This window comes from Styela clava, chromosome 13, assembly GCF_964204865.1.
Source record: "Styela clava chromosome 13, kaStyClav1.hap1.2, whole genome shotgun sequence".
Classification (NCBI taxonomy): Eukaryota; Metazoa; Chordata; class Ascidiacea; order Stolidobranchia; family Styelidae; genus Styela; species Styela clava.
Window position 1 is genome coordinate 9,887,617 of NC_135262.1, and position 26,461 is coordinate 9,914,077.

Consider the following 26,461-nt stretch of genomic DNA (forward strand, 5'->3'; position numbering starts at 1 on the left):
TTTTTCAACTCAAGCTTCTTGGATGTTTTGTTATTTCATGGTTTCCAAACTGTTGTAAACAGATCGTAATGACTGAGTGTTGTTTATTTATCAAAATGACCCAACTTGGATGCGATATGAAACTGGTAGAGGATTTTTAGTGAAATAAGGAAGAAGTACAATGAGCATTCACCCCCATGCGTGTCTGTCTATTTTTCAGTCGCTCGGCGAGTGTTTGGATAGGATTTACATATTTATCCCGAGCAGAGGAAAGCCGATAAGACGGCTTAACCATATGGCGAACCACGGCCTCTCGCCCATTTACCATTTCATGTCGGCTATGGGATTAGTCAGTTATTTGCTTTTAGGAAGCATGAATTTGATGGTAGAGGAAACCGTAACTGACCAGCGGTTACGTGAACCACCCTACGGCAGCGAGGAGTCCAGCAATCCTCTCGCGCATAACTATCTCCACATGGGATTCGATCCTGCGAACCCACGCAGAGTAATCAGAGGTGCGGTGGCGTGCGTGTTGAGTTGAAGAATTCATTAGCACTAATGCTTAGCACGATGAGCCACACCGCCGCGCCAAACTTGCAATTTTTTGTTCATTAGTAACATTTGAATATAAGTTTCAGCTTCATTCTCTTTACACTTGTATACTATCGTCCATACAGATTATAGCACCACAACACGCCGCTGATTATTGAGTCAAAATAAACTTATACTGACTTCAAATGCCATTTTGTCATATGATTAAGTCGTCTTATTGCCTTTTCTCTCCTCAGGATAAATATGTACCGTAAATCCTATCAAATTTTTTATTTAGCGATGGACATCAAAGCCTGTATATACCGGGATAGTCGCTCCGACCTTCGTCGGGTGCGGCCGTGTCAGCTGGAAAAGACCAAAGGGACTTTATATTTATTAGGGATGGGACGAGTCCGGCATTACAGAGATTCGACGAATCCGAGTAGTGGCTGTGAAGTGGATTTTCAGCCCATCATCTTGCGTCGATTCTGGGCGGCTATTTAGAAATTCTTACATGTCAATGTGAATAATAAAAAGCTTTTGATTACAATGCTCCCATGCATCCCAATGCTTCCCATAATTCTATATATTTCTAGCCAAATTTACTATGTCGCGTACGCGAATGGTAGAGAGATGCCACTTGTCGTCAATACAATGCTTGCAATTAGTAGTTCATGTAAACGTTATAAAACGCTCCATGCCTTCCATTGCTCCCTTTTTAGAGAAAGGATTGCACGTAATAAACTCGATTTAAAAGAGGTACGTATTGAACTATTGATGAGATGATTCCCCCTTGGGTTGATCCTGCGCATGTTTCATATTTATTTACGCGAATCGAATACATATTTTATTGTGTACCACATGTATACCGAAAAGGATAGATAGTTTGAAGGCGACTGTCGCATCATTGTTATAAGCGATCTATAGTTTTTAACATGCGGTATATTATCTGGATGTCTGTCTTCGTTTTTATTAGGAGTGTTTATAATACACACGAGTGATATTGTTACATATCTAACCTTGAATTTCACCTAGTTGAGGTATGTAGTTAGATTTATAGGGGTAAAAGTAAAAACATAGGCGTATATTAGTAAAACAGAAATGATTATAGACTCGGTGAAAACGACGTGGACTCGAAATCGAATCCGAGTCCAAAAAATGCCTCGATTCGACTCGAATCCGAGTCCGGATCTGAATCCCGGCACATCCCTAATATTTATAGTCACTTTGGAAAAGACTAGTGAATGCTACGCGTTGTATGTTCCGGTATCTGTCTGTAATCTGTATGTGTAATATCAACATGAGCAAACCCCATCCACTGGAATTAAAGAAGTTTATGGATGACAGATTGGATTGAAAGTTAAATGGTGGACGATCTGTTGCGGGTATATTGCGAGGTTTCGATCCTTCTATGAATCTACACGTGGATGATAGAACAGAGCGTAGAAAAGATGGGACCATTGCACCTGTTGGAATGGACGAATGGTGGTCGTTCGTGGAAATTCGATATTGATGTTGGAAGCATTGGAACGGATACAATGATTTCAAACTGGACTAACCGAAAACGACAAAAGAACCCAACACCCCAATCCATGATTTGTGCATAGACTGCTATGGAACATTCAATCCATTTACCAAGCTTGTTTTATAGTAAAAAAATATTTGTCACTGTATTACTTTTGCAACGTAATTGGACTAGGCCTACAGCATCACCATTTTTCGGCAGCGAGTGTTCTTTAATCCATATATTAGGCCGCGAGCCGAGGCCCTGAAAAACGCCTAGAAAGTGAGTTTCGTAGCGCACATCAGGTAACTAACTACCTGAAAATGATTTTAAAATGTTCCTTAAAAATTTAGTAACGAATATTGCCTTGTTCCCTTTTCCAAAAGTTGCACGTTTCACGGAAAAGACGCTTTTACTACAAGAAATATGTGCTACGATCTGTCCTATATTCTCTACATTTTCGGCAATGAACAATAACTTCTGCATAACGTAACAATTGAATCGAATCAGCTGTTAGCGAGCGGATGAATATCAGTTATTACTGCTCGACCTTGCGTTGAGTTGGGCAGCCTTTCCATAGCACTGTTTAGTTATTATTAGTTAAGTTATGCTAAGACATTGTTGAAAAATGTACAAGTGAGTTATTAAACACTTGTAGATTCTTACCACGGATATGAACCGCGAGACGAAGCCTTGAAAACGCCCAGAAAATGAGTTTCGTAGCGCACATCTGGTAACTAAATAAATTCTTCAGTCCTGTGTGAAAATGAACATACTGAAAGCATTATAGCTTGTTGCACAATCCTGATGCGAAATTGAATATAAGAGGTTCCCGGAAATTCAATAACCATCAGTTTACAATACATACATAAGAACTATGTAATTCGACAGCCCTACAGCACACTAACACAGATGTATTCCTGTAATGTTTTGCCTGACCAAAATCGGACTTCCTCAGTCAATCATAACTTATTAGGTAGATTACGAAAAATATGGCATACATGTAATCGACAACAAAAAATACTTTAATTGTGTGACGGGGGTCGCGAGTGACCTCGAAAGCAGCGACACCAACAACGTTGATTCACATTAGCGAATAAATTTTATGTAATAACCACAAGCAGTTTACAACAAGAACAGCATAAAAAGCTACATCCATTTTATAGAAGCTATCAAACGTATTTATTTTAAGCAATGAAGTCAAAAATTAACATCGTGAGCACGAAAACACAAATAAATCAGTTATTTCTCACTTAAAAATTTACCGGAAAAGTCAAGAAAATTAAATGAATGTACAATATGTACATAACATAGTGAACAGAAATATTTCGATTGGTCTTTTTTAGTTTAAGTGGTTATGTATTTGAACAAAGGCAATATTATTTCTAGAAACAGGACTACGACACTAACGAATGTCCGAAAAAAAACAAATAAATGATACTTATTAAATCAACTGCAACATCTAATTCACTTTCTTCTGAATTGTTTTCGAAATCCACTATCTCGAAAATCGACTTTTCTTCTATAAGTGTACTGTGATTTTTGCAGTCAATACAAAAACAAAAATCTGTGCAATTTAAGTTGATTTTGGCACACTTGCATAAATTATTTTGATCATTTTTCTTACACTTGCAGTTTGCCAAATCAAGAACTGATTTGAGGGCCACATGCTTCTTCAGTGAATCATTGTTGGGTGGGAAGAGTATAATTCTTATGTTTGCCATTGTTAAATAGACGTGCCCTGGTATCATTTACATTCTTCATATCCTCTTCATACAGTGAACAAACAAATTCCTCAGCTTTATTTATTAACGCCTCGTTATCCTCAAAAGATCTTCATACTTGAGAAAAAAATGAATTGAAAACCTCAATGAAGTCTCCAACAAGAGTTTGATGGGCAGTTCCAATTGCAGAAAAGTGCTATAGTATTTCAATATGAATAGGCCATCTAAGCTGTTTGCAACTATTATGATTCTCATATACCTTTACGCTTCAAGACTTCTTGTTTAATCCATTTTATAGCACTGATGGCAGCAAGGATTAGAGCCTGCGTTAGGTCGGATTGGTGGAACATTGCCGTTTTCTTTTTTTTTGTGGTACGGCATCTAAAATGAGGAAGAAAATCATATTTGGAACAGCATGAGTGTAAAAATACCACTAAATACTAACTAATACCTTGAATACATAATGCATTTTATCTGATGTACTCAATGAGCGTATATATGCTCATTGCATGTACTACAGTCCAGCAGTGTTTGCATACCATTACTATGCATACTATAAATTTTGATATATCACAGTCTGAAATGCTCTATGACAGTATGAGTATGGACCACAGACTATATTTTAAAACATCAACTGTCTGTCTACAATACAATACAATTGATTTCTCACCTCTCAATCGTTTCCAGTGCTACTTTCTTCCCACTCCTGCATAACTTATCATTGCTTCCCAGGTTCTTGTCGACTCTATGACTTCAGATTTAGACCAACCGACATTGGTAAAATTGATTATTTCTTCTCTTTCACACAAACGTGCATTACAGAAACAGCCATTAATTTATATTTCCAAATATGCTGTGGCCTATATAGTAGTATAAGTCTGCTGAATAGTCAAGAAGAGTCATTAAATTAATCACAAACATTTCATGCAAGCCAGAAAATATCGTTGTTTGTGACATATTATTTTAGGTCTAGCCTTCCTTGGAGTTACCGCACCGTACCTATTTAACAACGTCTTAGGAGCTAGTGCTCAACTAAAATTGCTATTTATGGTAAGGATATACAAGTGTTTAATATCTTAATTATACTTTTCAACACGTCCTTAGAATAACTGAACTAATAATAACTGAAAAACCTATGGAAAACTACTCAACGCAAAAGCGAGCAGTAGTAGTACATCTGATATTCATCCGACCACTGGGGATCCACCTACAGCTGACTAATTTGATTGTTACGTCATGCAGAAGTCTGCGTTCATTGGCCCATGATACCGGAAAAGCAGAGAAAATAGGACAAATGGTAACACATATTCATTGTAGTAAAAGCGTCTTTTCTGTAAAACGTGCAATTTTTGAAAGTGGGAACGAGGCAATATTTGTTACTAAATTTCTACGGAACATTTTAAAATAATTTTCAGGTAGTTACCTTATGTGCGCTACGAAACTGAAAGATAAATGGCCTCGGCTCGCGGCCTATATCTGTAGGAAAAGCACATACACGTCTCGCATTTTAATTTTTGAATTTATAAGCTATTGCCCGATGTCACATCGTGTTTTTGTTATTTTATTGTGTTTTGAATATTTTTGGGGGACTGGCACGTACTTGCACGTATTTAACTTTATTATTAAGTTATGCCCGTCCTCCAGGTCCTCTGTATTTTGTTTACCCTTTGTTGTTGTTTTGTTTTTTGTTTGTATCAGAGCAATGACATTAAACAACATGATAGGCAACTCTGACGTCACTCCATAAGACTACAGGCAAAACATTGTATTTCATGATACGCTCCAATGCACATATTTCTCGTCGCCTTTCGCGTCCGTTTTCTGCTCGTTTTTGCTACTCGGCGTCTTTTTTACGTGTAGTACCTGCCTTTTTGCGCCTGTAACGAAACAAAATAATCTCTATATCTAAGAAGTTTTACTTACTTGGAAAGCTGGAATAACAGGCAAGCTGTAAAGAGCAATTCTGGACATCATAGACTTTTTTTTTATCAGAGAAGATTACAAACGCGATAGCGGAAAGATTTGTGTGGAACATTTTGCAGATAATGACGAAGTTCAAAGTTAGTAATTTTAATGTTTGCGCTTAATCATTGAAATTTCATTTAAAGAGGGTGTCATACAAAACTGTGCTGCGATACAATTCCATAACACAAAGTGTGCACCTATCGAACTTGCTTTTGTAGGTGAATTTATTAGACATATTACACATTCATTTAATCGTAAGTAACATTGCTGGTACATAATGCATCGTAGATAGGTTTGTTTAAATTTAGGAATTTAGCTCATAGCCCACTAATTAATATTATCTTCTATGCAGAGGTTGCAGGGCTGAATTCAACTTGCAGCCTTACCGATCACCTGACGATGCTCATTTAGTTTGGCTCGAGCAAGTCTTCTTGAAATGCTTGTGTGGATGGAAACTACCTATATTTTTTGCCTTCCTCCGATTTTAGACAAATTTATTCTGAGGGATTTCGCATATAATTCTCACTGATTGTTGGCTGTTTATAATTCCCATTGATTGTGAATTCTGATTATAACAATGAGTTGAAAATTTTTTTACCTAATTTACTGGCACCTTTTTCTTGTCAATACTCCAAGCTGAGGTAATAAACATGACAATACATTTATGTCATCTGGAAGCAAAATATGCACACTAATAAATAGTTTGGCACATTGAGATAATACATCATGACAGAAAATACAAGTTAAAGATATGTATGACCATCACATGGTAATTAAAATTAATAAAAATTAATAGGGGCTGTGGAGTATGGAAAGTTCAAGACAAAGAAAAGAACAAATGTTCATAGCTCATGAACTCTCATTGCTTTGTGAAGGCCAATATATTTCGAGTGGCTGAATTGGTTTACCTTTATGATAGCAACGATTTTGTATTTAATATAGCGAGATTATTTCAATTTAATTGAAGTGATATAATTTCCCAAAGCAATGCTTGAATCGTCTATTCTAGAATAGATCAGTGGTGTCAAACTTATGGGTTTTCGAGAGCCGCATTGCATTTTGAAAATTGTAAAAAGAGCCGCAAACAGTTTTTGATAATGTATACTCAAAAGATATTTTTAAGATAGTTTTAGTTTATGACATATATTGTGATGCAACTAAACAGTTGGATTAGGTTTTATTATTTTCTTCAATTTCAAATGCAATTACATAATAATATTTGCATTCCACTATTATTGCAACATTTGCAAGTTACAGTATTTATTATAAAAAATCGTAAAATTCTATGTACAACCATCAAAATCATTTTTGAACAAGCTTTGAATAAGGAAAGAATAATACATACACTAAAAATAACTTAATCTAAATATATGAACCTAAAATTAACAAAAATACTACAGTATAAACTCAATGTTTTAATAATTACATTTGTCCTGGCGTTTGGCATCTTTTTTGTGTCACCAGCATACTGAGGCCAGTCTGAAATGATTTTATAGTACCAACTCTAACTAACGAGGCCACATGATCATGGGTTTATCTGGATCTTTACGAATGTTTAATTAATTCCAGTAATGCAAAAAAGTTACTTTTATCATTTCTTGTATAGATCAGTAAAAAAACAAATGACAGATTTTTTCGACAAGACATTTCGCACTACATTGCGTGGCATAGGATTGCTTGAATTATTATTGATATTGATTTTTAGTAACTAAGTCGTTGTATAATTATATTAATATACAAACACATGGAAATTTTCTGTTCGAAGTTGGTCTTCGAATTTGTCATATTGACTGCTGAGCTTATTGTGTTTTTTGATTGTATTGATGGAAATATGACAAATTAAACAATGTGCTTCAGAATTTTGTGAAGAGCAGAAATGTTACAACTCCCATTTTCTTCGAAAATGCCACCTTCTTCATGTACTTTGCGTTTAATTTAATTACTCAAGTGTTTTATTCAAATATTCTTTTGCTAGCTTGATATGTATTCTTAATTGGGTCAAAATGTGGACAAAAAAAATTAATATTCCAAAACTACTTTCAGTAAATTGTTTTCTGTGTGAATAATCAATTTCACTTTAGAAGGTTTGAAAAATCTATTACATTTAGATAAAAAAAAAAACTTCCAAAATACTATTACAATTATTGTTAAGCGTTCGAGGGCCGCACTGGAAGTTCTCTGGGGCCGCGAGTTTGAGATCCCTGGTCTAGATTGAAGTTGTTCAAGAAATATATGATAGTATTTTATCATGAATGATGATTATACCCCTTCCGGAATTTCTTCTATAGTACTACCAAAAGTTGATGAACCAAATATAACACAGGTGCAGTGAGTTACCCGTAATCCTCATTTCCAAAGCTGTTTTAAGTATGTCTGGCGTGTTTTGTGCCTTTTTACAAATAAGACCGCTTATGCAATCTTACGCTTTGGAATTTTTAGTTATTTTCCTCAAGCCCTGCAGGATGTGGGGACAACTCTACCGGAGGGTCAAATGTCTTTGCATGCCTCCATAGGTTGTTTTTCTATTGCAAATTTCTATTTTCAATTGCAATATATTTCTTGGAATCACACTGTCACTGATATGTCGCCAGACTTCTGATATCTCCTCGTCTGCTATAGTTGTCCTGTGAATAAATAATAGGAAATTGAGATTAGACGAATAGTTGAAAGTTTTGCTTTATGTCGGCTTAATTTCTTGATTGATATACTTACTATTTCTGCTATTGCCTCTTGTGCTGCAAGAGTCTCACAATGCTTAGACAGGTTTGTCCACAACTTTCACATCTGAAGAAAGAGAGGAGATTTATTAATTTTCGTTAAGAATAAATAAAGCAGTCTATATGATTCAGAATGGAAAAGCTAATAAATCCAATATCTCATGTTTTATTTAAAAAATATTTTACTGAATTTGGTATATCAACCAACTAATAAAAGGGTTTAGTCAGAAAATTACAAGCATTCGTGGCTCCAAATACTTATATATAGACCGGTATGAGTGAAATGTTAGGTGAACTTGTTAACACTTTGATTCAATACGCAAATAAAAGTGAATGCGTAATAGTATGTTACAATGAGCAGCAATCAACAATGAGTATGTATCCTCACTGATTAAAAAAATCTAACTGGAGGTGCATGAACTATTTGAAACCATAAGGGGTAAGTGAATATGTAATTTCGGCAAATGGGCAACTACGTACCGTACTGAATTAATAACTTCGTAGTATTTGACAAAGGCTGGCTTTCCCACATGCACTTAACAGTGCGATGCCCGGGTGTGATATACAACAATAGTATTCACCTTACCTTTTACCGATTTCTTTTTACCCCAACTTTCAAAAATATCATTAAAATCGACAACAACTGTCAAAGCAGGCACGAACACCATTCGTGCTACGCCTTGAAAGGAGAACACATCCACTCGTTTTCGTCTCGTCAAGTATGTGCATTGGAGCGTGCTATCGAATACGATCTTCGGACAAAAATGCCGGAGTTGCGCATCATGTTGTTTAATGTCATTGATCAGAGTGACCAAATAAAATTGATTGATTGACATGTTATGTATGATAACACGTATGCGAAGTTAAATTTATTGAGGTCAAGGGTCGGTGAAATATTGTATTGTAAGATGAATTCATTCCGATTTCAGCATTTAAATGAGTAGACTACCGGTACGGTACTAGTGCGGCATTATGGAGTTTTTTTGCAAGTTTTAAACCGTAATAAGTGATGTTTCATTGGGGTATGCTAGTGTCTTATCTACCGGTACTGTATCTAGAGTTGAGAAATATAGACTAGTACCGGTATTAGTTAACTAGACTATTAGTCTATACTCTATATAAATAATGAATCCAAAGAGTATGGTAGTCTACCGTAAAGATTGGAGACTGAGTTGGAATTGTTTCATATCTGTCATACTCATATACCGGTATAGTAGGTACCGTAACCTGTATAACAGTAGTCTATAATGATATTTTTGAACATGGAATAATGGCATCCGAAGTACGATAATGAGTTATGTATTGTTCCTGTCTGCTTGTTGACAGGTACCGGTACCGGTAACCGTGGCTCAGCGGTGTGGCGCATTGTGCTAAGCGTTAGGAATTCGCTCGCCATCGCATCTCTGATTACCCTTCGTGGGATCGCAGGTTCGAATCCCATGCGGGGATGATCATGTGCAAGAGGATTGCTGGACATCAAGTCCATGCTCCCGAAAACAAATACCTGGCTAACTAATCCCATACCCGACCTGGACTGGTAACCGGACGAGAGGCCGTGGTTCGCCATATGATTAAGCCGTCTTATCAGCTTTCCTCTCCCCCTGGATAAATATGTAAATCCTATCCTACAGTCCTATCCTATAGGCTTTCGGTTATTTAGTTTCGGGATTTGGATTTGTTTTTATCTGCGATCAAAGATGAGTGATGAATAACACCTAACATGTATACCGTACATACACAGATACAGTGCCATTTTACCAATTACATCAATCGATCGTCCTGACATTTGTACTTTGTGGATTGAGGTTCTTATTTCAGACAATGTGATACATGCTGCTGCAGTCCTGCAGTCTACTGCAGTATTGACTGTACTGGCTGACTGGCCTGATGCATGATTAAAAATAAAATTGTATTCTATTGTATTGTAGATAGGTTAATTACAGACTTATTAATGCAGTAATGATTCTGTAACTTGCGATTCTTATATTTCTGCATTTAGTCTACTAATGATATTGTGATAAATTACAATTTTCAGTTAAATAAAAGTTTGTAACATATCCGTCTATCCAGTATTGTATCAGTGTATCTGGTTGGTTTTGCAAAATGTCATTTGCCACAGATTCATTGATTATGCTTACAACACAGATCTTATTTTTTGGATTTGGATGGGTCTTTTTTCTATGGCAGCTGTTCAAAGATTACGAATGTCATCATCGAGCTGTTCAGCTTATTTTCGCAGCGACATTTGCTTTATCATGTACCATGTTTGAGCTTATTATTTTTGAGATATTAGGTGTGCTGAATTCAAGCTCAAGATATTTCCACTGGAAACTGAACTTGTACATTATGCTTTTTGTAGTTGTGTTTGTCTTGCCATTTTGTATTGCTTATTTTGTTATAAGCAATGTTAGCATGTTTGCAAAATATAAAATTCCAGCTGCATGCATTATATGGCTTATATTTATGTATTTTTTCTGGAAAATTGGTGATCCATTTCCAATTCTGAGTGCTCAGCATGGTATTTTGTCAATTGAACAAGTAATAAGCAGAGTTGGTGTTATTGGTGTCACTGTGATGGCATTACTATCCGGGTTTGGTGCTGTTAATTGCCCATATACGTACTCTTCCTATTTCCTTCGTCAAGTCACAGATTCTGATATTCAGCTTATTGAACGAAAGTTGATGCAAACGAATGAAATGGTAATAAGCAAGAAAAAAAGGATTGCAATCGCAAAGTATCATAATTCTTCAAGAAATGCTAATGAAAATGTTCCACAAAGTGGAATTTGGGCACGAATTCGTAATGTGGCTTCTCCAATTTCTTCACCTGGAAACGAAAACGTTTCGTTACTTCAACAAGAAGTAATTGCTCATGAAGAATTAAGCAGACAGCTGTTTCTAGAAACTGTTGATTTACATGCCACGAAGGAACGGATTAAATATTCAAAAACTTTCAAGGGAATGTACTTCAATGTTTTAGGTTACTTCTTCTCTCTGTATTGCATGTGGAAAATATTCATGTGTATTATTAATATTATTTTTAACAGAGTTGGTAAAAAGGACCCAATAACGAAGGGATTTGAAATATTAGTTCATTATCTCGGCTTTGATGTCGACGTGTCATTCTGGAGTCAACACGTTTCTTTTATATTAGTTGGTATTATGATAGTCACATCAATTAGGGGTCTTCTTATAACCCTTACAAAGTTTTTCTATGCGATTTCGAGCAGTAAATCTTCAAATGTGATTGTTATGGGGCTTGCTCAAATCATGGGAATGTATTTTGTTTCTTCTGTTTTACTAATGAGAATGAATATGCCTGCTTCATATCGAGAAATCATAACTCAGGTTTTGGGGGAACTCCAATTTCAATTCTATCATAGGTGGTTTGATGTTATTTTTCTTATTAGTGCCCTTAGCAGTATAGGATTTTTGTATCTTGCGCATAAGCAAGCTCCTGAAAAACATATAGTTCAAGATGTCAAACTATCATTATCATTTAATGACTGATCTTACAGAACTGTGTTTTGCTTGTAAGAAAGAATTAGATTGAATTTAAACATTAGTATTGAAGGTCTAAGTTTATCTTTTGAGGATTATGGCCTAAGTAGATTTTAATAAAACAGTATACCAGTGGAATATACTGCCATAATATGGATATACTAACAAAGTAACAATAAAAAGTAGAATTCATAATTATAAGTTAATGCAAATGTATTAGCGCAGACATGTAAATTCTTCCATGATTTTTGTAAAGCATGTCTGAAATGATTTGTTTTCATGTTCTTTTCTTTTAAAGATAGCATAATGTTTCTCAATATTGTGAGTATATAAGATGAGAGTGAACCGAAGCTATGATTGAATCTGAAAATGATGAATTGAATTTCATTGAAGGCGACAATGCTGCGTTACAAATAATCAATGATGAAGGAACATTACGTTTTCTTACTTCGGACTACATAAATGAGAATAATAATATTGATGAAGAGGCCAAGGAAAAGGATATAAAAGAATTGACTGATGCTAATATAGAAAAGCTTCGTTCTCGCTACTCTGAAGTTTTGGAGAAAGTAAAACCCACAGCGGACCCTGCAAATGCTTTCAATATGTTAGAAAAGGTCCAAGGTGGTAAATCAAGTGATTATAGCATATTGACTAAAACTATAAACTCTTTGGTGAAAGAAATTGGAATCCATGATTTACAAGATTTTAGAATCGAGGATATTGTGTTGCTTGTTTTGGACATGTTCACAGCATTGCGACAATACATACATGAATTTAACGTGCAGCATATAATTCGACGGCGTGTAAAATCGGCTATTACCGCAAACAAACAACGCAACAAAGATCAGCTCAAGTTTGGTAATATGGAAGCATATTTAAGTGATCTTTACAAATTGTATCCTGAAGTTGGGACTTTAGCTTCTGGTCGATGGTTGACCAGTGCTGAACGTCCATACAAAGACACTGTATTAGATATAGTTGAAGCAATTGGTATTAAAGATGCACATGATACAAGGATTTCTCATGCTGTCACATTAGCAATGGATCAATATCCTGTTTTGAGAGACCAAATAACTAATCCAAATTTACGGAAACAGTTTTTATCTAGAATCAAGAGAAGCTTTTCGAATAAATCCAAAACAAAAGTTAAAAGATCGTCCAATGACGAAATATGCCAGGTGAGCAGTGAGCATTGTAACAGAATTTATGTAGAATGGCCGCCTTTGATAATGTATAGCTTCGCTCTTGTCAATAACACAAATTATTGCGTGCTTGCCGTATAGCTTGATAATGTGAATCTTATATTTCTATATGAGCCACATTCAAGTAGCAGAAAAACTTAATGTTAATATTGTTTCATTGCTTGGTAATATGAATCTTATATTTCTATATGAGCCACATCCAAGTAGCAGAAAGACTTAATGTTAATTTTGTTTCACTTTTTTTTTTTATTCATAACTGCTTCTGTTCTCAGAATGAAGATATGTTTGATCAAGATAAATGTGCAGGCTCCAAGATTCCTAGGATAGAATTGGTGATTGAACAGGATGAAGAGAATGAATGTTTTCTAGACTGCGAAAAATTATAAGGAAATTCCACTGTTTTTACTGTTGACACAGAGGGTCTTGCACAAACATGTAATTCGTCCATTGCAATCACAGATAGAATATGTTATATGTGTAGCAAACTGGACGCATTCACAAGATAATGTCTGCCTATACATATTATGTGAAATGAAAATACCCCATGAAATTGAAAGATCATTTTAGTTCTTTATGCCTCAAATATTTCTATATCTTTCCAGATTTAGATAATGATGCAAACATTATTGGTTTAGTGGCAAAGTTAAATATATTTTATAGCTTAGTATATATATAAATATTCTTACTTTACTACATCTCCATGTTTTCACGAGTATTGTATCTTTTGTTGTAGTTATTTTGCCTTATTTTTGGTGTTATGCAATTTTGAATAAGTTTTCAAATATTATAAAATGAGGGTTTTATGTTGTGACCAAACTGCTGGTTTTGTGATGGACGCTTTGACACAACTGTTGGGCAGTGTTAACCCTAGACGTTTCAAATATAGCACACAACTTGTTTTTAAAAAAATATTTTTGCAAAATAATATTACTAGCTCGCGTATAAAATATGGGAGGAGAATAGCCGATGGTAATAAGAATGTGGGAATTTTGGGTTTTGCGCATCTGTATTTATAACACTAACAACTCGTTTATATAATGGACAAACAAGTTAGATCTTTATGTTATCGTAAAAAATCGTATGTCATATGAGAATTGACTAATGGTTGAAACACATCGGATTACATACATATATGCGTATCACGTGAGATAAATGAAAAATCCGCATTTGCGTGGCAAGCGGAGTTTGGCAAATCAATAACGAACAGTTGGTACTCCTGATGTACGCGCACCAAGATGTCGCATAACCTGAACTCTAACTTGGTACACAACCTGAGTTCAGGTTGTGCGCCATCTTGGTGCGCATACTTCAGGAGGTCCGAACATTTTTAGTATATATATATATTTTTTGTTTGTTTGTTGGAAGCGTTAGTCGTTGGTTGAAAGTAATATAATTACTTAGTTTTGATTGAACAATCCATATGTGCCATTTTGTTTGAATCGAACTCGTTTTTCAGTAGCCTATTGGTTATCCCACTATTTATCGAAACAGCCTCTACTGTTTTTAAAAACAGTACAGAAAATCACTCCTCGAAGAATCTTTTCTAATGATATAGGACTAGCGCGTTGTATTTGACTTCGTTTAGGTGAGTTTATAATGAAATCCTCCTTAACGGTAGATAAAAGGAAGACAAAAAACAACAGAGGCTGAAAAACTGAGGGTCCTCAACATTTGAAAGTACAGAAATCGGTGGTTTCCTAAATGTATTTTGAATCGAAACCTGAAATCACTAGATACCCTGTAGTCAATGCTACTTCATCTGAACATTCTCGATTCCAGTTTTTATGGATATAAATATATTCGTAGAAATATTTTTGAATCTGTTACAGTAGCATAGAAAAGATTAATAGAGTAAGGGTTATTGTTTCGTCAACCAGAAAACAAGCATTGAAACATTGAAAAACACTCAAAGTTGCTGGGGAGTGATACGACCATGCGGTCATCTAATTGGGTCATCAGAGTTAGTTCCCCATACCCACTATTATGTAAAAGATCCCGAGTTCCAAAGTATGTGAACGATGCATAAAAAAAGCTACTTTTTGCAAATCTGATTCGCATGCTTTCGCATCTGGGTTCTTCGGTCCTTATACGGACAGACAGTCCTTGCCAGATTTGTCCAGGGATTGAACCAAGTTCATACAGATTGATAGTTTTTCCCTTATTTGAGACATAAAAATAGCATGAAATTAATTGGCTGCTTTGTCGTCTTGAGAACTAATACGTAAACACAAAACGGTCAGAATATTTATCACAAAAGGAATATTTGGCGCTCATCTCAGTTTTGCGCCAGAGGGCGCTAAATTTCTGAGTCCAGGAGCATGTGTTTCTTGTCAGATATTCTCATGCTGCGTGGCTGCTTTTGTGGGTGGATCTTTGATTTCTAGTTTCATTGCCGTGTTTTCGCAATATTATTCATAAATTCTCATTAGGAAGTTTGTAATGTGTAATGACGCGTAATATAAATGAAATGGACGAGGAAGAGCAGTGGGAAGATGTTAAAGGAAGGAAGAGAGGACAGAAAAATCAAAATGGGGATGGATTGTCAAACGACTTTGAGAAAGAGCCAGACTTCAGCGATCCAGAGGATTATGAAGAGGATATCAGCGATGAAGGTATGGGAGTGATCCTTATTGCACAATTTGGGGGTTTTGATAATGTCAGAATGTGCTTTATTTCAGTATTTACTGCTTTTTTTTCATTTGCTAATGCCAGAATGCAGTTAAATTAACTCAAGCAGTCAGGTTTCTGCAACACGTTAACTTGCAGACTTGGTAATTCAGCCACAGGAGTGGTGACTTTTCTATGGGCCGGGGCCACGGTCCATCTAATTTGGCCACATGCTGACATGGGCCCATCAGGAAAAGTTCAATTATCTTACCAAAATTTGCAATTTTTACAAAATTGTCAATATTCGAACCGAAAAAAATTGTGAGATGCTACCAAATTTTGGGTCTGGTGAAGTACACGCCGTCAAGTACTTCTACCGGGCGTAGCATAACGATTTTTGCATACAATATTCCTAACCCTCACCTAAGTACGTCACCCAAAAATTACATCACTGCGACGTAACAATCGCGACATAGAGCTTGCTAAATTATAACTACAATCGTTCTAAATGTCATCTGTGCCGACTATAATGAACTCACTAACCCCAGCGATCTCTCTCTTATCGTTATCGTTACGGCGAGAAAACGAGAGAGTAGATTGCACAATTTCGGATGATTGTCTGCACGACCACACGTTTACTTTGGAGGGCCTTATTACGTCACTGCGACTATGCAGTGATGTAATTTTTGGATGACGTAGTCAGTGAGGGTTAGGAATGACATATGCAAAAATTGTTGAGCCAGGCCAATTACAAGTGCTTGCGGCGTGTACTTCACGAGACTCCAAATTTTTTTCTTACGATGGGCCTTTATATAAAAATAAAAATAAAGCAAAATACCAAGCAACAGGATAGAATACTCCTGTAGTATGTGTACCAGGTTAGGGTTATTACAAAATTTTGTTCATATTTTTTACATTATAGTTCTAATATGAGTTCGGGGACTGACTGTGTTAGCCAAGTGAATAGTCCCTTTACACAACTTGATGGGCCGATTCCCAATTCGATGGGTCGTGGCCCCGGCCCATACGTCGTAGAAGAGTCACCACTCCCACTCTAATTCAGGGAACTCTGCAACTGCATGAAAGTTTCTGATAGAACTGCAGAATGTTTACACTGTTCTTTTTTATTGTCATATGGCGTGGCTGTGTGGGCAACCCTAAAATGCGGGAAACGGGAAATGCACTGAAATGCGAGAACCACAGGAAATTGCCAAAACTAAAATGCAGGAATGACGGAACTATGGGAAATTTCACCGTCGTCGTGCCAGACGCCCCTCTTTTGTGAGAGACATGGAGTGTTTGTTTTATTGAACCAAATGGAGGAAAATTCTTGGAATTCGGATAGTGTGCTGTATTGACATCTAGGAGATAGTTATGTGCAAGAGGATTGCTGGACTCCTCGCCGCCGTAGGGTGGTTCACGTACTGCTGGTTGGTTATGGCTTCCTCCACCATCTAAGCCATGCTATCGAAAACAAATAACTAATCTCATACCTGACATGGAATGATAACCGGAGGCCCTCAGCTCCCTCTCCCTCCAGCCCCCGGGATAAATATGTAAATCCTATCCTATTTTTCAATATTATAAATTTTGGAATTTATTTTAAAATGTCAAACAATCCAACGTCTTCTGATGGCCTGTGTCCATGGTATCTTTTTAAAAATATTTGAATTTACGGGATGGTTTATCCACTTTGCGATCAACTTATTTTTAAGCTGCAACATTCAGAGGTTAACTTCCTATGCACACTTGAAATGAATCACTGAAATGATCTATTTGGGATCAAACAACAAATTTGCAGCCTAGCTCTGATAACCTATCTGCTGTGTTGATGCTACCAAAACTGACAGTAAAGACAAATTTGATGTATCTCGTTGGAATACCTCTTAGAATATATTATACATATATATTATATACTTTTTTATAAAATTGAGCATATATTATTTATATACAACTTATATATTCAGAATTACTGGGAGACATTCTGAGAAAGGAGCCAAAAGAAGCAGATGGATGTGAATCTGTAATTGTTGTTGACAATATACCTGTCGTTGGTGAAAGTAGACTTGAAAAACTCAAGTCTGTTTTAACAAAAATTTTCTCCAAGTTTGGACCAATCCAGTCCGAACATTTTCCACAACAGAATGGACAAACAAAAGGGTAAGTAATCGCTATGTTGATTTTAAGCAAACTTTGAAGTTCTTAATTATATACATTTTTTATTATTAAAAGAAGACATCATAAATAGGCTTATGATATGAATAGGTAAAAGCTGTTGCGATCATTTTAATGTATTCAAATTATTTTTAATTAATTTTGATCTTGGTCGTTTTCATTCTTGCATGCTCTCTTCATCCCTCTCATTTTATTGAATGAAATTCATCATTTTCTTTGTTCAGATACATATTTATTGAATACACTAGACCCGAGGATGCATTAGAAGCAGTGAAAAAGGCTGATGGATACAAGCTTGACAAAGCTCATACATTCAAAGTTAATTTATTTAATGATATAGAAAAGTATGTTATTCCATTTGTTTCAAATTACACTAGAAAATTTTGAGGCGAAATTTATGTGTCTAAATTTTTCACAGTGATGTCATTGAACCAGCGTTCTAGTTGAAATTGCAGCAACATTTATGTTACAGGTCTTAAACGGAAAATGGTTTATGGTGTTCTGAATAATTTCGATTTTTTAGAGCCAAATTTATGCTGAACGTTGATTTTGAAAACTATTTTGGATGTTAACTATGTTTTATCTGTACCTACTGTGATCTCGAAAAGTGACCTTCTCGACGTTGATAATGTATAAAATGTGATATCTATTGGTCTGATATGTTATGCCTTGAAAATTTCAGGTTTGACAACATTGAAGTTACTCAAAAATCAGCAGAAAAACAAGAATTTAAAGATATGGTATGATTTTATTTATCACTGTTTGTTGAACTTGATGATATATTTTCCATCTCCGTATTCTCCTTTTCGTGAGTATAGACTTTGTCTGTTTCCATATAAAATTTGATGTTTCCATACCTTGAAATTGCTCACTCAATTTTGTGTGTTATTTTTCTTCAGGGAAATCTCCATTATTATCTTGAAGAAGAGGATTGCAACGATCAGTTCAGTATCATATATGAGGGAGGAGATAAAACAGCAATATTTTTAAACACTCATACTGAACCAGCATTACTCGAAGAAAGAAAGGTTTGAAATTTTAATAAAGGCTAACTCTGAGCAATAAACGTTTTGTTGATAAAATTAATTTGTGTGCTTAATTACTTTCAATCCTCTCTTTCAAGTTTCTCCTGTTCATTATTCAGAACTTCCATTGAAAAATTAGTTTTCGAATTCAAATCTCATGCCCACCACCTTACCCAGAATTGGGAGGTGAGTGATGCCGGATCGAAATGATTTTCGACATCCCAACAACAGCATCTATTTACATGTCATTAATTATCAGTGGCACAAATAAGCGTCATATGAAATAAATAATCAATATATTAATCAGGATATTATATTTTTAGAGATGGACTGAGACATATACTCGTTGGTCACCACAAGGAACATACCTCGCTACTTTTCATCAAAAAGGCATCGCACTTTGGGGAGGCGAAAATTTCAAACAGATTCAGCGTTTTGCTCATCAAGGAGTTCATCTTATCGATTTTTCTCCATGTGAGAGGTGAGATCGTATGCTGTAAAACAGAGTCTTCTTTATTAAGACTTATATTATTTAGGTTAAAGATCTTCGATGTGCTTTCAGTTTTCTGTCGACTGTGAACACACCACACTCATCTACAGTCAGTGTACACGCCAGACAAAAAAATTTTTGTGAAAGTTTTTTTTTTTCTTGGAAAATTCTTATCTGGACGTCGCAAGCTGTTTTCCATCTGTAAATTATCATAGAATTTCCATCTCGCAAATTTGTTTCTAGGTATTTGGTAACCTTCAGTCCAATGCAAGCTGGTCGTACTACCGAAGAACCACAAGCTATTGTTATATGGGATATTTTTACTGGTGCAAGGAAAAGAGCTTTCCATGCGGATATGTCTGGAGAAGAAGACAGGCAATGGCCAATTTTCAAGTGGGTTTTATTCACTGGATATAGTGTTTTTGCCCTAGTTTTTTAAACTCCGTAAATTTTTTTAACTTTCATACAAAGGCAGATTTCATCAAGACAAAACGTTACAATTTAACTATGTGTGACTGTTATAGCTCTCAAACGTGCAACATTGACCGTAGCACATATGGTTTTTATTTTCATTTCTCTTTTGATTGGAGAAAAATTATAAGATTGATTTACACAAATGAGTTTGGGAACTACAAAATTGGCGCTCCAGAAGATTGCATACCAATATGGAGGTAACTAATTTTATTCGCCTACTTTACATCAAGTTGTGTAAAGGTACTGAAAACTATGGGTAGTGGTTATATTCCCTTGGCTAACACGGACAGTCCCCGAACTCGTAATAGAACTTAGAAAAGGAAAATCCTAGTAAATTATGGCCTAACCCTTACCTGGTACACACACTACAGGAGTACCCTAAAATTACCAACAATGTCCAGATTTTTGCTAAAGCAGGTATTCAACTTTGTTATTTTTTACAGATGGAGTAACAGTGGAAAATTTTTTGCCAGGAAATCTAGCGGAGTTTTGAGTGTTTATGAAACTCCAGTAAGATTTTTGTTGTTATTTTATAGTGTCATTTCATAAATATGAAAATGAAAAATGGATAAATTTTAACACAAAGCCAAATTAAAGAAATAACCCAAATAACCAGATTAAAGTACCCAATTATTGATAGTGAATGCGGAAAGATCAGTGTCATTAGTTTTGTTTTCACATTTTTCACTTTTAACACATAGATAAAATGGAGAAATAACCCAAATCACTAGATTAAAGTAGCCCATTATTAATAGTGAATGCGTAAAGACTAGTGCCATTAATTTTGTTTTCACATTTTATTTGTTTAGTCGTTTGGACTGCTCGATAAAAAAAGCTTGAAGATAGAAGACATCAAGTGAGTGCAATGAAAATATCTACGATGGTTTGCTTATAAGGTGTTTCCATCACTTATCTTATGCTTGACAATTATTGATAAAAAGGATCAACAAAAAGTCTTGAAATAACGTATGCATTGCAAATGGTACATAGTGAAGACCTATGTTTGTGGTCCACAGGGATCTGCTCTGTGGCCCCCTGGGGCTGAAGGACCCAGTTTGAGAAACTCTGGTTAATTGTTGCTAAGGAGGATCTGTTCGAGGCAGGATTAAATAATAGCTTCTGAGAATAGATATTGCTATCAGTAGGTAAATCTAATGCTATTGCTTAATGCTAATATGTTTGGAGGCTTCAATCATTTTCTGCTTATACAAAGAAGGAATTTTGTGTTATTGTTGGTTTTCAATTTACCTTTTCGCCCCATCATTTCATTGTTGGATCATAATTTAATAATTTATCTGACTTGCTGTTTAATTGAAAATTATGTCTTGAAATGTTTTTCCAAATTTCCTAGAATTGCGTTTTTTGTTTTCAGAGAATTTTCGTGGTCGCCAGCGGAAAACAAACTTGCTTTCTGGGTTCCAGAAAGAAATGAAATTCCTGCTCGTGTTACGATTCTTGCCATTCCATCACGTCAAGAACTTCGAGTCAAAAATCTGTTTAACGTGTCTGACATCAGATTGCATTGGCACAAACATGGGAAGTTCCTATGTGTGAAGGTTGATCGGTATAACAAAACCAAAAAGGTATTATGGTTGTGATTTATATTTCTTCCTTTTGACTATTTTGAATTCATTTGAATTTTAACCCAATCTTGGTAAAGGCAGTTTAATATTTTTTCACCTCGTTTGATACACAATTTCGATGATTAATAACATATTTGGTAACACTATGAATAGTATTTATTCCAGTAAAAAAATTCCCTTATAAATATACCGAATATACAGAATACTAATTTAAAATTGTTACACATTAACTTTTTTTTTTTTTTTTTGTATATGGGTGTTTATACAAGCTCAAATTGCGAATTTTTTGATACAATATATAGTTTGTTGGCCTCGAAGTTGTTTAAACGAAGAAAAAAAATAAAAAAAAGCACTGGGTAAAATGAAATAAGTTTGGTTAAGAAATATTGCGAACCGACTTGTGTCGGCAAGTGGCAAGTGTAAGAGAGAAATTTTACTTTGTAATTGTCTATTACGAATTACGATTTAACATTTAGTTGTTAATATATGTTGACTCTGACTATATGTTGGCTACTACCTATACTGAAATGTCTATACAGACTCTGTGCAGTTTAATTTCTTTTTTCTCTTGTGAAAAATTCGAATCTTCCTTCAATGCCCGCAACAAAAACCACATACTTCATGACCCTGATATTATTATCAATATGACCTTTCATCACACTGATTTCATGAAACTCAAAACATTATTTGTCCCACAGGCAAACATCTCTAATTTTGAGATTTTCCACATCAAGGAGAAACAAGTCCCGGTCGACATTGTTGAATTGAAAGAACAGGTATTTATTAATATGGCACCCTAAAAATTCTTTCAAATTATATTTTCAGCATTGATTGAGGCATACAAAGATTGCTAATGCTAAATCTAGATTGGGATGTAAATATATGTAAGCTGCCACCTTCATGTTAGTACGTGATGACGTTCAAAAGTTTACTACTAATATGTACATATTTGAATTTTCAATACAATAACAACCACTCTGAAAATGTTCATATTGATCTTGTTTCAAGTCGGATATATCGTGAATAATTTAAGTAATATTTTTTACTCCCATTTTCAGGTTACCGCATTTGCTTGGGAGCCTACAGGAAGCAAATTCTGTTGTTTGCATGGAGAGACACCCCGCATCAGCGCATCATTTTATGCAGTAAAAAGTGGAAAAGTTGAGCTATTGGGTAACAAAGAAATACTGTAAAAAAAAAGTTTTCATTCATCATTTACAGGATTAATCGTTGTTTGTTTTATCAACAGAAACAATGGAAAGGAAAACGGCTTCTCATATATTTTGGTCTCCTGCTGGTCAATTCGTACTGCTAGCTGGTTTGAGAAGGTATATATGTGTGGTGTATGTATGTTTCAGTGTATTTTACCTGACTTCATATGCAATGAATACATAGTTTTTAACTACTGGCCGATTTGGATTGAATGGTGATGAAAACTGGGCTTTTTGAGACCTGATTAGGAATACTGTTAAATATTTCAAAAATCTGTAAAAACCGGAATCTTTTCTGCATTGCTTACCCAATTTATTAAACCCCGTGGTGAAGCAGGTAATTTGAACTCGAGATTTTGACACTATGGCGATTCCACCATAGTTCAGTCTAATGCTAACCATTAAGCCACTGCAAGATTTAACCACCAAGTTTATACATGCCTAGTCTTTGTGGACTACCAATTCACATTTCTCTGTTCATTGAACCCTGCAACTATAGCTTCAAATCTTGAGATGTTTGAATGGTTTTCATCATCTGATCCTTACTATTTGTATTTTAGTTCCAGCCAACTTGAATTCATAGATACAGCCGATATGACAGTAATGAATACAGGGGAACATTTGATGGTGTCTGATGTGGAATGGGATCCTACTGGCAGATTTTTAATATCTGTTGTCAGTTGGTGGGCTCACAAGGTAATGTACTGAATCATAATCAAATTTTCCAAAGGACCTTTGCTGTGTTTCTGCTAATGCTCGTTACGGACTATAAATTGAGATGAATACTCGTGATAGTTAGTGGACTAGTTTTAAATGAAAATTCAAACTTTCATAGAATATTATTAAAAGATTTTAACGTTTCGAGATAATTTTGCTTGTATTTGTTTTCATGTAAACCATGCATTTTTATATTTATTCAGATTGATAACGCTTACTGGGTGTGGTCTTTCCAAGGACGATTGCTGCGTAAGCAAAGCATGGACAGAATTTGTCAGCTGCTTTGGCGTCCTCGCCCTCCTCCTTTGCTTACAGAAGAGCAGATCAAGGTTAAATTTCTCTTCATATTATTTAGATGGACTGATAGTGATATTGTTGAAATAGGAAAGCTAATAAATCAGTATTTCGGGTGAATGTGTACATTAGTTTTGGGGCTGTTATAATGTCTGCCACATTCATATTTCCACAATCATAATGTATGTCCACTCAGACATATACAATGAATTCAGCATAATTCACTAATTATTTCTTTGTCTGAATATATGTAGAAAGTGAAAAAGGATTACAAGATGTATGCCAAAATGTTCGAAGCAAAAGATCGAGTCTTGCAATCAAGAGTTTCAAAAGATATTCTGGATAAACGTCGTGCACTCATGGATGAATTTATGAGTTATCGTCAAGAAAATATCAATATTTATCAAGATCAGACTCCGTATAGGAGAGAATTGAGAAACGGTATGATATACTTTGGCTTTTACGTTTTGAAAATAGAAGTTTTTGCCAAAACTCAATGAAAAGTAGTTCATGAAACTTGACAGATATTGAGGTTCGATCAGTTTTTTTGGTTAGAACTTATAAAGTTGGGCATAAATCTATGAAAGTGCTGTGTTTTACAAATGATACCATAGTAAGTAAGAATCCTATTTTGTTTCTATCTTGTCCGTATTGTAATTAGAATAATTTTATACTTTGTCTTCAAGGTGTTAACACTGATGAAGTTGACAGTCATGCTGAAGACTGGGATGAAGTTCAAGTTGAATTACTCGTTGATGAGGTTGAAACGATCATAGAGTGACAAAAACGTGATCTTCGATTATCTTGCTGTCCCGGAATTGTACTGAAGATTTTGGGATAGCACCTGACCAGCTGTACCATTTATTTTTGAACGAGTCTACAGATATTAGGAAATAAGACATTTTTCAAAGAAGTTGTGACAGATTGTATTGCTTTATAAGTTTTTCTTGCTGATATTGGGAGGTGAACTTTTTGTGAAAATAATGGCTATATTATGTATTATGCCATTCCTGCATTGTTATTTGTTTAGGATAAATTTTAATTATGTGGGCAACATGCCAGTTGGATTTGTTCCTTGTTTTCCACTTGCTGGATATTGGAACTTTGCTGAAAAAGCTTGTTTTTTTTAGATACATGTTGCAAATATACATCTAGTGAAATTGTAGGCCGTGTGACACATAAAGCCAAAATTATGTTAATTTTTGCATGAAAGTAAGTGCCTACGAAATTAATGTAGTTTTGATTTTATGGTTGCACGTCCTGCAGTTCTACTCCTGTTGGTGTGTATTATCAACATGTCTCTTTGTTGTAATTTGGATATATAGATTTGAAAATAAATTTGGCCTTATGTAAAAGAAGCATTTATATTTTTGTAAATGGGGATCTGTGATAAACTCTGGAATGGAATGAATATTTTATATCCTGATTGGAGAGGCTTGATTCTATCCTAATTCAATCTATCAGACTCTTATCCTGCTGTGTTTTAGGACACTTCCTTTGTATTATTACCCCGTGACATTGAATGAGGATTATGTGTGTCCCCCTGGTTAAGTACGAAAAACAAACCATCTCCCAGTGTGTACTTAGTGGTACATTGACCATTGAAACTCGAGTTTCATGAATAACCTGTTCCCCTTGAGTGTTTGCAAGTTGATCTTCATTAGTATTGGAGAACTGCCTATCACCGCGGTTTACATGACAGATGTCAATGAATGCTTAAGAATTAGATAAGATTTTCGGTGCTCCCGAAGTATGCGAACCAAGATGGCGGACATCGGAACGTAACAGGTTAGGGTTAGGCCATAATTTTTTTCCAATTTTCCCTATTTTAATCCTATTATTAGTTCGAAGACTATCCAAGATCCTCCCGTAGTATTTATACCTAAAATTATGGCCTAACCCTAACCTAGTACACATATTACATTCCGATGTCCGCCATCTTGGTTCGCATACTTCGGGAGCCCCAGATTTTCATACTTATCCTGGGAGGGAGGAAATCCGATGAAACAGATTAATCATAGTCACCAGTCCATGTCGTCATGGAATTGGTTAGCCAGGTATTTGTTTCAGATGTATGGACTTGATGGTGGAGGAAGCCATAATCGATCAGCAGTTACGACAACCACCATCGACGGCGATGAGTCCAGCAATCCTCCCACGGATCCTAAGCTTCCAACGCAGGGTACCGTAATTAGGTTTGCGGTTGCAGGCATATTAGTCCTACCGCTTAGTCCAATGCGCCAGCCGCCGAGCTTGATTTCTCCTCCTTTTAAGCTTGAGGATACGTTCGTATATGATGTGCTGATTAAACGTGGATTTAGGATTCATCAACACCTTCACAAGACTTTGCAATAAAATACGACACCAGCCATCTAGTGTTTAAAAATATGGCGCCAAAACCGAGCAGAAGACGACAAAGCCTGTTATGATGATCCAGGCTATTCGACTTGCCTTCTGTTGCTGGGCCGGTATGTCGTATCTTATAGGCTAGCTAATCCTTTTTTATTGTTATCGGTAGCATGTTTTGCAGAGAATCCTGTAACTGAGTTGTAAACTACCTACAGTGCTAATTCGAAATTCCCTGTAAGTTACTGCTAGAGTAATGGTACTTCCGAATTCCAGATGTTTGGCAAAGGACGTTGACTTCATGTTATAAAAACTTTATTTATATCTGGGTATAGAAAAGTTTGACACGATTTGACCTAATGTTTACGAACTCTAAAAAAACGTTACTTTACACCAGGAAGAAATCAATAATT

General features: G+C 35.5%; 3 protein-coding genes and 2 long non-coding RNA genes across 5 annotated transcripts; 4 read left to right on the top strand and 1 right to left on the bottom strand.

Annotated features, from left to right (window-relative positions):
• Nucleotides 1-5,545: 5,545 nt before the first annotated feature.
• LOC144431354 (uncharacterized) lies at nucleotides 5,546-6,305 on the top strand. Its single transcript, XR_013479958.1, has 2 exons — nucleotides 5,546-5,798; nucleotides 6,056-6,305. It is a non-coding gene; the product is annotated as an uncharacterized LOC144431354 (long non-coding RNA).
• A 129-nt stretch (nucleotides 6,306-6,434) lies between these two features.
• Nucleotides 6,435-9,192, bottom strand: LOC144431353 (uncharacterized). Its single transcript, XR_013479957.1, has 3 exons — nucleotides 9,007-9,192; nucleotides 8,416-8,487; nucleotides 6,435-8,327 (listed from the first exon to the last, which is right to left on the bottom strand). It is a non-coding gene; the product is annotated as an uncharacterized LOC144431353 (long non-coding RNA).
• An 873-nt stretch (nucleotides 9,193-10,065) lies between these two features.
• On the top strand, nucleotides 10,066-12,220 carry LOC144411616 (Golgi pH regulator-like). The gene has a single exon (XM_078119025.1). The coding sequence runs from the start codon at nucleotides 10,524-10,526 to the stop codon at nucleotides 11,928-11,930; it is 1,407 nt and encodes a 468-aa protein (XP_077975151.1). The 5' UTR covers nucleotides 10,066-10,523; the 3' UTR covers nucleotides 11,931-12,220.
• Nucleotides 12,221-12,260: 40 nt separating this feature from the next.
• LOC120333244 (uncharacterized) lies at nucleotides 12,261-13,918 on the top strand. The gene is made up of 2 exons (XM_039400608.2): nucleotides 12,261-13,102; nucleotides 13,399-13,918. The coding sequence occupies exons 1-2, from the start codon at nucleotides 12,275-12,277 to the stop codon at nucleotides 13,510-13,512; spliced, it is 942 nt and encodes a 313-aa protein (XP_039256542.2). The 5' UTR covers nucleotides 12,261-12,274; the 3' UTR covers nucleotides 13,513-13,918.
• Nucleotides 13,919-15,430: 1,512 nt separating this feature from the next.
• Nucleotides 15,431-25,060, top strand: LOC120333245 (eukaryotic translation initiation factor 3 subunit B-like). The gene is made up of 17 exons (XM_078119024.1): nucleotides 15,431-15,738; nucleotides 17,701-17,893; nucleotides 18,133-18,252; nucleotides 18,591-18,648; nucleotides 18,808-18,936; nucleotides 19,257-19,414; nucleotides 19,667-19,816; nucleotides 20,341-20,407; nucleotides 20,707-20,753; nucleotides 21,270-21,480; nucleotides 22,179-22,256; nucleotides 22,539-22,653; nucleotides 22,730-22,808; nucleotides 23,252-23,387; nucleotides 23,612-23,737; nucleotides 23,957-24,143; nucleotides 24,389-25,060. Exons 1-17 carry the CDS (start codon nucleotides 15,573-15,575, stop codon nucleotides 24,481-24,483), a joined length of 2,115 nt encoding a protein of 704 aa, XP_077975150.1. The 5' UTR covers nucleotides 15,431-15,572; the 3' UTR covers nucleotides 24,484-25,060.
• The last annotated feature ends 1,401 nt before the right edge of the window (nucleotides 25,061-26,461 follow it).

Coding starts and splice junctions, on each gene's coding strand:
- LOC144411616 (XM_078119025.1), top strand. CDS start 10,524: ATGTCATTTGCCACAGATTCATTGATTATGCTTACAACACAGATCTTA.
- LOC120333244 (XM_039400608.2), top strand. CDS start 12,275: ATGATTGAATCTGAAAATGATGAATTGAATTTCATTGAAGGCGACAAT. Junction 13,103..13,398: donor CCAATGACGAAATATGCCAG/GTGAGCAGTGAG, acceptor TTCTGTTCTCAG/AATGAAGATATGTTTGATCA.
- LOC120333245 (XM_078119024.1), top strand. CDS start 15,573: ATGACGCGTAATATAAATGAAATGGACGAGGAAGAGCAGTGGGAAGAT. Junction 18,253..18,590: donor TTATTTAATGATATAGAAAA/GTATGTTATTCC, acceptor TGAAAATTTCAG/GTTTGACAACATTGAAGTTA. Junction 19,817..20,340: donor AGGCAATGGCCAATTTTCAA/GTGGGTTTTATT, acceptor TATTTTTTACAG/ATGGAGTAACAGTGGAAAAT.